The sequence below is a fragment of the Agrilus planipennis genome, unplaced genomic scaffold, assembly GCF_000699045.2.
Source record: "Agrilus planipennis isolate EAB-ADULT unplaced genomic scaffold, Apla_2.0 scaffold42, whole genome shotgun sequence".
Taxonomy (NCBI): Eukaryota; Metazoa; Arthropoda; class Insecta; order Coleoptera; family Buprestidae; genus Agrilus; species Agrilus planipennis.
In genome coordinates, this window is record NW_020438888.1 from 1,069,192 (window position 1) to 1,081,594 (window position 12,403).

At 32.0% G+C, this 12,403-nt stretch overlaps 1 protein-coding gene across 3 annotated transcripts; it reads left to right on the top strand.

Annotated features, from left to right (window-relative positions):
* The first annotated feature begins 7,138 nt into the window (after positions 1 to 7,138).
* LOC108744930 (phosphatase and actin regulator 2) lies at positions 7,139 to 12,323 on the top strand. Of its 3 annotated transcripts, none has more exons than XM_025981791.1 (6): positions 7,139 to 7,419; positions 8,005 to 8,296; positions 8,539 to 8,577; positions 9,839 to 10,203; positions 10,377 to 10,653; positions 11,635 to 12,323. In XM_025981791.1, exons 1-6 carry the CDS (start codon positions 7,260 to 7,262, stop codon positions 11,648 to 11,650), a joined length of 1,149 nt encoding a protein of 382 aa, XP_025837576.1. In that variant the 5' UTR covers positions 7,139 to 7,259; the 3' UTR covers positions 11,651 to 12,323. The 3 variants fall into 3 exon arrangements, with proteins under 3 accessions (XP_025837576.1, XP_025837577.1, XP_025837578.1); XM_025981792.1 differs by having other exon boundaries at positions 8,545 to 8,577; XM_025981793.1 differs by lacking the exon at positions 8,539 to 8,577 and having other exon boundaries at positions 7,140 to 7,419.
* Positions 12,324 to 12,403: the final 80 nt, after the last annotated feature.

Below are 12,403 nucleotides of genomic sequence, written 5' to 3' on the forward strand. Positions count from 1 at the left end.
GGCTTCAAATGCTTTGATAAAATTAAGAAGATGTGGATTTCGAAATGAAAATCGATTTACCAGGGTTCCAATTTCGGGAAAATTGTTTTTAAAACTTATCCTTAAGTACTTTTATTATTTACGAGTTTTTCCCTAAAAATAACTTGTTAAGGTTCTGTAGAGATTAAGCCTCCTGTGGATATTTTTTGAAAAGATTAAAGAAGAACTCCGCAGTGTTAGTGGTGGTATTTTAACCGTTTAAAATTACAGTTGAGTGCGTACATCTTTTTAACAATAACTTGGCGTTGAGAAAAGATATTCTCATTTTAATGGGTGTAGTTCAGAACGAGTTTCCTTTTTCTCCTGACTTGACTTATGAATCCTTGTTTTCTGTCACTCGTTTATAGTCTTTCTCCAGTGCTTTTTCTGAATAAGCGATAATATTCTCTTTGGTTTATCCCAAAAAGTGTATTTATTTACTGTAAAACTGAAAATGACAGTTTTAGGACTAGAAAGTTTATTGTGTACCCTTCGAAATACGACAAATCTAAATAATACTTTTGTGAATAATATATCAAATTAATATTTATTACCTTATATATATACTTTTAAAAACGTTTCGTTTTCTGAGGAAAGATCAAAAAAGGAGTTATCAATTTCACAAATAGTCATGTTAGTTTATGTCAATTTTTGAATTTTGCGCATATATTTCTTCTTATGTTCTCTTCAGTTTATCAAATACTGACTTTCTTATTATTTATTCATGATTAATTGTGTGCAATTAGGACATAAACCTGCGCCTCGGATGCTACTTTTAACCCTTTTTAAAATCAATTTTCTCGCCATTATTTTGAAGACTTCTTTCAAATTTCTAGAGCAACTTTGGGTTGAAAATTAATAGTCTAAGAACAAGGTGTTTAAACATGACTGAATTTCTGTACATTAAAGTAACTTTCCTTGAAAATGATCAAAAACCTTTTATTTATCGGATTGTTACTTTAAAGGAATAAATACTACTCTTTGGTCTATTTAAACACATGTTTTTAAACTAGCTGAAGTTATCCTTAAGAAATTGTACGCAAAATATTTGTACAATTTGGAATTTAAACCAATGAATCACGAATTCTCGAAAGTATAATTATTATTTGAAAATAGATCTATAAATATGTACAATTACAGTTTTTTAATAGTCTAATTGTTCTGCTTCTTAAGAAGGACATGTGGTGTGTGGTTCAGTAAACGGGAAAACAAATCCGGGCATATCCATTTTCCCGAAAGAATTTTAGGAATGTTGACCATTAGTCACGGCAAGCGTGATTGATGAAATTTGTATTATACACACACAGGAATACGTCGGATTCAGATTTTGGATCTAAGCCAATGGAGTTTAGTATTAAACATCGTTAATTGTCCATCAAACAGCACGAAAGTCGTAGAGGAAGCGTGAGAATTCTAACCACTTTAATATACTAGATCGTTTTGTTTTTTATTTATCCTGTTTTCCGTGTCACGCAATTATTGGACTGACGGTGAAGCAGGTGGAAATTGAAAAGATAATTTCCTAAAAGCAATTTTATTAAAAGAAAAAAAAAAACGTATCGATACGGTAAGGCAAAACATAGACTTTTTTCTTTTAAAATTCATAATTATTGGTGAACGCGTGGAATAGATATATTTTTTCAACCATATATATCTGAACGTGTCCCTGCTTTTCTGAAAAGTGATGTAAACTAAGCGAGCCCTTAAAATCATTTAAACAGCGGGCAACTCCCCTAAAATGTTGTAAATTCTATCGATTTAATACACTTTATACATGTTAATTTATTATTTATGTGGATAGTTGGTCGAAGATATGGTGACATTCGAATTGAGCACAGAGCGTAAGCAGGTAAACAAGTAATTATCGAAGATTTGTTTATCAAGAAAGGAATTGAGCACAGGGATCATACAGGTAGCAAATAAAATTACCGATGATAAGAACAACATTAACGTTGTAATGTTGCTAAATATAACTGGTTTGTAAAGGCCGGGAGAAATTAATAAAAACAAGGGACTACCCCTAATGCAATTATAGTTATCATAGTCTTGTACAATAAATAACATGTCTTCAATAAAATTTGGGCCTAACAGTCTTCTAGTGTCTCTAGAATAACCAGGGCATTCCATTCGAAATTTATGAAGGAAAACGTCTCTTTTTTAAAGGTTCTGATTGAAATTGACAGACACTTACACAAAAATAAATTCAGTTAACCAAGTTGAAAAAAAATTAAGACGAAATATACTGTTAAAAAACAATTTTATTGATCAAAAAATAAAGCTAACTAAATGTTGGTGAAATATCAAGATTTGCATAGTCGTCAAAATGTATTTCTTATAAAAATATCGTTGGTTAAGTTACGTTGTACTTTTCAAAAAATGATACTACTCTTTGAGCATTATTGCCTATGTTTGTAATGATGAGCAAAGCAAAACCAAGACCAAAACAGTTCCGGTCTTTGTATTGGTCTTGATCTAACTTTATTTAATCTGATACTTACGTTTTTTTTAACAATTCTTCTAATCACAATTTTTTTTATTTACCGACCCAATAATTGTCTTAAATGCTGAAATTTTCTGTCATACATGCGTGCTTGTCATGACTTTTAAAAAAAATAGTGTCGATAATTTTGCGAATTCTGAAAACTCGAGAACAGAAGTAAAAAATATCGAAAAAAAAAAAATTATTTGTCTCTATAGTCCACCCATGTGTTATCCAGATATAGGAACAAAGAACACTTACTCCAAGAACATTCTTGTAGATCCTTTTTTCAAACAGTGGTAAAGTTTATTTTTTTTTAATTTTTGTTTTGCATATTTGGTCTTGGTTTTAATGTTGGTCCTGTTCGTTCGGCGTTGGTCTTGCTAGTATAAAAACAGTCTCCGCGTTGGTCTTACAATTTCCCATTTATTATCCTACTTAAATTTTCGTTTTTTGGTTGAACATTTTATTAATATTGCTTTTTACTTTTGAATAAGTTTTTATTTTTTTGAAACCCGATAAATGTAATTTCTGTATATGCAATACTTAGAAACCAAAAACAATAGTATTTGTCGGATACTTTTTGTTGTAATAATGGTTTTCGTCGATTTATTTCCGCGATGTCGACCACTGTTTGCGTGTAAGTTACAAAATTTTATTTTCACCACAATAATTACTTCACCACACTGCGATTTTCTCAGGTGGAAGAGGTAACTGACAATAACAAAGTCGTTAACGATAGGGTTGTCGATCTATTAGAAATTTAAAAGCGGATAGGGGTTCGCATCGGTCAGACGGTTAATAATTAAGCCTGTACGTAACTACTTTCCAATTAATTTAATTTCATACTTTGTTCTTTTCAGTGCGTATTATTTTAAAGCAGAATTTTCTAGTAAATAATACGGAGTTTGTAAAACTGATGTTTTTGTTTTCAAAATTGTTTTGTTCTTTAACACCGCCTTCAAAAAGAATTTGTTCAATGGTTTTTAGTGAAATTTAAATTGAAACATCATTTACTCTGTACATATTTATCGAGAATGAATGAAATTTTCACAGGAATGTAAAAAAAACAAATTCTTATAGCAAAACATCGGTGCTTGTCCGTCTATCTGTATTTTATAAACGATTATTTATAGGAACACAAGCTAACGCTATCCACTTTAAATTTGAAATTTTTTAGAACGTACTCGCCGGCTAATCTTTTCAAAACAATTTTTAATAGTACAAATATATTACACAGCAAGGGAAGAAAGAAAAATATTGAGTCTCACCTGCTCCCCCCTCTATCCCTTGACCCGTTCACCTGAACAACTTCCGCTTCAATGTAACCGGAACAGGTGTTATTGAAATGTAGAATGTCGTATTTTGACAGATTTCAAATTTTGAATGACACCCAGAAAAAAATATAGACATAATTCATGAATGATCCTGTATATATGTAGCTTAGTGTGTAGTAGAGCATCAGAGATGCCTTTACGCAAAACCCACCCACATCATTCGTTTTCCTCGCGTGGTTTAAAGTTTAAACGTTTTTGTTTTGTTTCACGACACAAGTAATCGTACGATTCGACAAGAGCGTAGTTTCCAAAAATTTGTATTATTTCTACAACGTTCTGATTATTCGTTCGGTGGTGTGTACGTATAATTATTATTCATTATGAAATTAATCACAGACGCTGTGTTGATATAAAACTATTAAATTTTATCGCATTAATTGACAGTGAAAGTGTGAAGTAAAGGCGGCGATTAAATTTTTTGTTTTGGGTTTTGCGCGCTGGTGTCGGCGTGTACAGATCAGATGTGTTTTGTTGTTTTTTTCTATTCATTGAAAAGCTTCCGACTTGAATGATGAAAGCGGAAAATTACTCATTGTTATTGTGGAATAACATATTTAGTAAGTGTTATAACGCGATTGTTTAAAATGATTTAATGACGAACATTATTTAATCCGTTTGCGGTTGATTATTTAATTAGTACTGTAATTGTGTAATTAGCGGAGTTTTTAGTCGGAAAATAGGCGAATTGTTAGATAACAATTTCATTTATCAATCGTTTGAAGGACTTCTAATGAATATGCATATTAATTTCATTTCATTTTATTTTTTTGTTGTGAATTTTTAAAAATAAAAACATTTATTTTTTTGAGACGGCATGGTAATAAGAAATGGCAATTTTTCTAATTGGAATGCCCAAATAAGTCATAAATAAATTTTATACTGTAAGAATTTTAATAATGATGAAGACAGCGATGAGTTTGTTTGCGATTGTGTATTAATACGTATTCAAAAAATTTTATTTATATTTTGTGTTTATAATGAATGAATGAATGAAATATTTTCTACGATTGGATTCGTAGAATTGTTTAAAGCGGAAATAAGTTGACGAAAATTACACAATTGAGTTCTAAAAAAATAAAAACAAATTGAAAAGTAGAAAGCAACTATTTGACGTTTAAACACAATTAATAAAATTTTTGTTGTAACCATCATCATCATCATAAGGTCATCAGTCCTAAGACTGGTTGGACACGTACCTCCACTCTTTCCTATCCTGAGTTAAACTTCGCATTTCCCTAAAAGTAGAACAGCCCACATCCTTAACTATTTTCGAATCTAATCTAATCTAGGTCTACCTCTACCCCTCCTAATTCCTGTTTCTGCTTCTAATATGTCTCTGACTAGACCTTCATGCCTGAGAAGGTTTCCTACCAACCTATCTCGCCTATTTTTTATTGACTTCCATAGAGTCCTCCGTTCTCCTATTCTTTCCAATACCTCTTCATTTCTAACCTTTTCTACCCACGATATCCTCATCATCCGCCTATAACACCACATTTCGAACGCTTCTAACCTTTTCTTTTCCGCCGCTCCCACTGTCCATGTTTCACACCCGTACAACGCCGTGCTCCAAACATACACCTTTAACAACCTTTTTCGAATTTCTAAATTTACCGTTCGCGAGCATAGAAGTGACTTCTTTTTTATTGAAGGCGACACGACCCTGCGCTATCCTTTGCTTTATAACCCTACTACTCCTTCCATCCTGACTTATCTGACTTCCTAGGTATCTAAAATCAGCCACTTTTTCTAATTTTTCGTCTCCTATCTTTATATTCGCCCTTTCCCTACCTTTTCTTCCCTTGCATACCAGTATTTTAGTTTTACTTTTATTTATTTTCATACAGTACTGATCTGTCAGTACCGCATCCATTTTATTTAAAGCTATCTCTANATGTTCACATCTTACTGTTAGTATATATGTACTAAATTTTACATATTTAAGGATATGTCGAAAAAATCAACTTTGTCTTATTTTTTTTTTTTTTCGAGCAACAAATTATTGTAGGGTAAAAAGAGTTAGATCTCATGGTTTTTTATGGTTTCCCATCAAGAATTACTTCAAAAAAATTTCTAACTTTCCTCAATTTCACCGGAGGGTATTTTACTCCAAATTATTCTCAGTGGTTCGCGAAATACAAAATACCGAAGTGGTTTAATCACATTTAGGAGTAATAGGTAAGGACGCATAATTCATGGTCAGAAATTTATCAACTATCAGATGCGGATAGCGATTTTTTTTAGATTCGATCTCTTTATTTACCCTAAAGAACTACCTGGTATCCAAATAGAGGCAGTATATCGCCATCTGATAGCTTGCTGCTACTAAAGTATTTCACGTGCTAGACAAAGTCTGATTAAGGCATGTAAAGTTGCCTAACTCAATGGACGACTTGTAAAAATAACCCATGAAATACTCCAGTAACAATAAATACTCCCTAATTGGCTCTAAACTGCCTCTATTTGAATATTGAGTAAGAAGTAATTAGGTTTTTCTTAATTCTCGATCTCTTAAAAACTACAGAGTTTATAAAGTTGATTCAATTAATTTTATAAAGAATATTATTGCCCACAAAATGAGCTGAAACCAAATTCAACAAAACTACCCTTATTTGGGTGGAACAGTGTTCTTTTTCTTATGATAACATGTATAAACATATAAAAATCCTTAAAATTCGATAAGACACGTCCCAACCTTAATAAAAGGTTTATCTGTTGGGTTTAATGCTTTCTGAGATAATAAGAAAATAAGAAAAGTACTTTCTTCGACACATTCTAATGCGTATAAATCATGATTTAACAAAATAAAATATTAAAAAAAAAAAACTGATTTTATACTATAACATTTCCTGTAGCACCAAACCTGTCAAGTTTGGTCTGGGACTCCCATGCACGTTAGAGAACAAGGGAGAATGAAGAAGGATCCTTTATTTGATTAATGAAAATAAATGTAAAATTGAATTAAATTCTTTTGAATGCTCCGCAAAATTGTCCATTAAAATATATAAATATTTGTTATTAATTTTATTTTCAAAAAAATTTTGAAAATAAGCCTTAAAACAGTATCTTTTTATTTTTCTTCAAGGTTCTAAGAAAATGTTTGACCAGTTATCTATCAATTTTAATTTCAAAATATATTTTCTCTATATTCCATGGAAATCTGTTTATTTTTATTTTTTTTTCCCGAAGCCTTTGCTCAATTTGTATCTGAAAATGTAATCCAATTGTAAGTAAAATACAATTTTATGGGCAAACTTACAAACTTATCGTTCCAACGGTGGTAACTTTGAAAAATTGCTTAAATATACGATACAAATAGAATTATTGCAGTTGCAGAAGGGCCGCACGGCCCAGCGAGCGGTACGCCGCCCCCACACGAAAGGCATCTGCATCCCCCGCCCCCTCCATGTTTACCGCCGCCGGCAATGCCGCCCCCTGGCCTCATGTTGTCGGAGTTGCCAGAGCCGCCGATCCCACTGTCGGAAATTGGCCCAATCCCACCCCCACCTATGTTCAGCTCACCCAGTCCAACCCCACACAGACAGACACCCTTGCCACCAGAAATGCTCAATTACGACTACGAGGGTGAGTTTTTCATTAATGTTTTTTTTTTCACTCTTGTTACATAATTTTAATTTTACTTAGCGATCGTGAGATCTTAAAACTTTGAAAATGTTTTTTATATTTCAAAACATTAATTAACTGAATAATAAATTAGTGAAATCAAAACATAGATACATGAGATATATCCCATTTTTAATATAATTCAATCCAATGTAATTATATTACGTTTACTTTAACATTGAAATTCTAAACCCAAAACAGCACAAAGTATTTTTCTTTTTAGTTTGATTAATTCATTTTTTATTAAATTTTTGTAATGTATGAACATTTCAGAAAATTTTGATAATGGAGCCTAGTGTCATCGTTATATTATTGTCTGTTGTAATCATTATTTTAATTACAATCTGAAATAATTTCAAAATTGTTTCTGACATTAATATAAATCTATATACACGGACTTTTTATTTTCAATTTAAATTTTCATCTTGCAACCAACGTCAGCGAAATACTTGAAAAGACTGTTGAACTGGTAAACATTAACAGGACTATACGTAAACATCATGTGCGTATGGTTTTCATTTAAACCTTTTTTCGTATGTACACCAGATGAAGATGACGAAGACGATGACGGCGAATCGATCGACGTGGATGATGATGACGTGGACGACCAGGATCGATATGGTTTTCGATTGTCACAACCAGATCCATCGGTCGACACGTCGCGAATCGAAGAAATCCCGGCGAAAGAACCGAAATTCAATGCAATGCCTCTGAAGTCGGCGCTCAAGAAGAAGGGAAGTACCGGAAGCGGACCAGGAACTCCTCAAAACACACCCACGCAAGAAAATCGACCGTTGGGCGTACGACAAGCCCAAAGCGACCACAATTCCAGTATTAAGTAAGTATCTATATGATACAATAATATTTAATGAAAAGTAGAGAAAATTTTTTATTACAACTTACACACAAAAGTTAAGGAAGGGAAGGAATGTTAAGTCCTACAATGTAAAAGTAATATCTTTTTTTTCAAAAAAATATTACAATTACCTTCTCTTGTTACCTTTAGGTTGTAATTGATTATTTTTATAGACATAAAAATGAACTAATTGAGATTTAATTGTTTTATTTTTTACGTTATTGCTTCAGGAGGCCTCCTTTAAGGCCCCGGATTAGAATATGGTAAATATTAAAAAAAGATTATTAATTGAATCAGTCTGTCGCTAATTGTTCAAATGTTCACCCCTCTTGTATGCATTTTCTTGTATGATTTTTTATAACTATAACTATAAACAAGCATGAAAAATAAATGCATACATATGTATTTTCAAAGCATCCAATTGGAAAATTTGCCTGCTCTAGTTAAAACATCATTTGCAAATGATATATTTCATTTTTAAAAGCTAGAAACAGTCATCACCAAAATCAATAATAAAATTTCCTTCGTTATACACACACCGCTTCTTCTTTATTTCCATTTTCATGTTCACATCTTACTGTTAGTATATATGTACTAAATTTTACATATTTAAGGATATGTCGAAAAAATCAACTTTGTCTTATTTTTTTTTTTTTTCGAGCAACAAATTATTGTAGGGTAAAAAGAGTTAGATCTCATGGTTTTTTATGGTTTCCCATCAAGAATTACTTCAAAAAAATTTCTAACTTTCCTCAATTTCACCGGAGGGTATTTTACTCCAAATTATTCTCAGTGGTTCGCGAAATACAAAATACCGAAGTGGTTTAATCACATTTAGGAGTAATAGGTAAGGACGCATAATTCATGGTCAGAAATTTATCAACTATCAGATGCGGATAGCGATTTTTTTTAGATTCGATCTCTTTATTTACCCTAAAGAACTACCTGGTATCCAAATAGAGGCAGTATATCGCCATCTGATAGCTTGCTGCTACTAAAGTATTTCACGTGCTAGACAAAGTCTGATTAAGGCATGTAAAGTTGCCTAACTCAATGGACGACTTGTAAAAATAACCCATGAAATACTCCAGTAACAATAAATACTCCCTAATTGGCTCTAAACTGCCTCTATTTGAATATTGAGTAAGAAGTAATTAGGTTTTTCTTAATTCTCGATCTCTTAAAAACTACAGAGTTTATAAAGTTGATTCAATTAATTTTATAAAGAATATTATTGCCCACAAAATGAGCTGAAACCAAATTCAACAAAACTACCCTTATTTGGGTGGAACAGTGTTCTTTTTCTTATGATAACATGTATAAACATATAAAAATCCTTAAAATTCGATAAGACACGTCCCAACCTTAATAAAAGGTTTATCTGTTGGGTTTAATGCTTTCTGAGATAATAAGAAAATAAGAAAAGTACTTTCTTCGACACATTCTAATGCGTATAAATCATGATTTAACAAAATAAAATATTAAAAAAAAAAAACTGATTTTATACTATAACATTTCCTGTAGCACCAAACCTGTCAAGTTTGGTCTGGGACTCCCATGCACGTTAGAGAACAAGGAAAACACTCGACCATACGTGATAAGGGAAGACCCAGACAGCGACTCCAACGATGGTCCGGTCCTTTACAGGGACGATGACAGCGGTATTTCTGAAGAGAACAGGCTTGCGCTAAAGATCGCTCGGAAGGAGAGTCTGTCACTCAAATTGTCCTTGCGACCTGATAGGGAAGATCTCATCAACCGGAACATACTCAAGCTGCAGAGTGATGCAGAACGACAGGAAAGCAAGGAAGCAATTGGGGCCAGACTAATAAGGAGGCTTAGCATGCGTCCTACTCAAGAAGAACTCGAGGAGAGGAATATATTGAAAAGTAAGTGTAATTGTGTGAAAATAAAGTTACGAAAGAATGGGAAGGGCGTTGATATTCCTTTTAAAGATTTCTTCCATTTTTTGGCAACTTGGCAATTTAGTGACTGTTAAGATCTTTAAAGGTAGCTAGTGGAAGTATTAACAAAGAAATTGCACGCTTTTGTTTTTGTTAAGGACAAACTCCTGCTGAAGAAAAGAAGTCAAAAGAAGAGAAGAAGCGTTTCCTGTTGCGAAAGTTGAGTTTTCGACCGACAGTGGAGGAATTGAAAGAAAAAAAGATAATCCGATTCAACGATTACATCGAAGTAACGCAGGCTCACGATTACGATCGGCGGGCGGATAAACCTTGGACGCGGCTGACGCCAAAGGACAAGGCCGCCATAAGAAAAGAACTGAACGAGTTCAAAAGCTCGGAAATGGCTGTGCACGAAGAAAGTCGACATTTAACAAGGTAACAAATCACATAAATACACCACAAATTATTTCGAGTAATATTTAATGAACTGTTTACTCAGATCGATAACTTTTTATAAAGCTACTTAAGTAGAGGGGTTAGTTGGGGATTAACTTTATTAGAGTAACTTTCATTTAAAGGGTACATAAATATTTTTGTGGGATTTTTAGAATGAGCAATGGTAAGTCGTTTTCCAAAAGAAATAAGATTAATTTTGAATACCATTCCATCGAAATGGGGTAAAGATATAATGAAAATGATCTCGGGAATTACTGCAATTGAAGTAGGTTGGATGTATGGAAAATAGATCCATAGTGAATATTAAGAGAAAGTTAGATGGACTAGGTAGGATACGAAACAAACAGTGAACAGTAGAGGGCAATTTTGAATTCAACTAATGTATAGTAGAAGTTATAAGGAAATTTGCCGATGGTTAAGGGTGCACTATATCTAAATAAAATGTTAAAAAATAGCTTAGACTTACGATTAGATTTATGGATGTATAAGATACATTATTGGGAAAATGAGAAGACAGATCGTTTAATGTGTTGTAAAGAAGTTATAAAAATCAGAAACAAGACTTTAAATTCTATTGGTCAGAGGAGAGGTGGTAGAGATGATCTAGATGAAGAGATTTTAGTGGGATTTTAAGGGATAATTTAATACTGGGAATATGTGACTTTTTGTACCAATCTGAGATAAATTTAAGGGAATTGTTTCAATCTTTAAGGGTATTGTGTTTCTTTACCTTATGATATAGTGTGAATAGTAGTGAAAAATTTACTCAAGTCATAAATGTGAGCAAATTTTAAAAATCCTCTGTGGGTCATGCAATGAAAATGTACAATAAGTATATAATACTTTAAAATTTCTCGAGGGACTTCTGAATATGAATTCTGTGAACTGCAAACTGCAACTTTCAATAGAGGTACTTTTATTTTAAATATTGTTGTTTCTAATGCTTCATTTTTTTTTCAGATTCCATAGGCCTTGACAGTTGCAAATAATTTTAGAAAAATCACTGAAGAAAAAAGCTAAATACTGTGATGGGCATAATCGTTTTTGTTTCTTTTTTCAATGTGTTACAATAATAAGATTGCGATAATTACTGTACACAAAAATTAGTTATACGCTAAGATTTATACACAAAATACGTATTACTATCTAAAACTAATAAATAACGATGAAAACAAGCAAAGAAATGCAACTGATATCGCAACCACTACTACAATTAACATTAATTAAACGATAATAATAATTATTATTAATGATATACAAAAATTATGTATATATGCAGGCTTCGTCCAATTCGTTTAACGTTCATTTTTCAAATGTGTACATATGTGATGATTTTTTTAATTATTAATTATTATTATTGCAATTATTTTTTATTACACGTATACATACTTATAAATATATTTACAGAGTATAGTGTGCATGTATTGTAATATTGATTGATTTTATAAAATACAGGATGATTCGTTTTCGGATAGCTGCTACGTAGTGTTCTGGTAGAAACAAACAAAATAAAACCAAAAGAAAACGCAACATAGTATAATCAGGATCTCCATGCTTTGTGTTGCAAACGTGTATCACCCTGTATATTGTAAAAATCATTTTGCTAGTAATAATGCATTATCAAGTGAAAATGAAATTATGAGAAAAAAGAGACATTTTGTAAATATTAGCTAGATTTTACCATAATATTTTAATTATTGTAGATATTACTATAATACAATTATAACAC

Bases quoted from the DNA above. Each gene is read 5' to 3' on its own strand.
- LOC108744930 (XM_025981791.1), top strand. From the start codon at position 7,260: ATGCCGCCCCCTGGCCTCATGTTGTCGGAGTTGCCAGAGCCGCCGATC. The intron at 8,578-9,838 runs GTAAATATTAAA...CATTTCCTGTAG, and splicing joins AGGCCCCGGATTAGAATATG to CACCAAACCTGTCAAGTTTG. The intron at 10,204-10,376 runs GTAAGTGTAATT...GTTTTTGTTAAG, and splicing joins GGAGAGGAATATATTGAAAA to GACAAACTCCTGCTGAAGAA.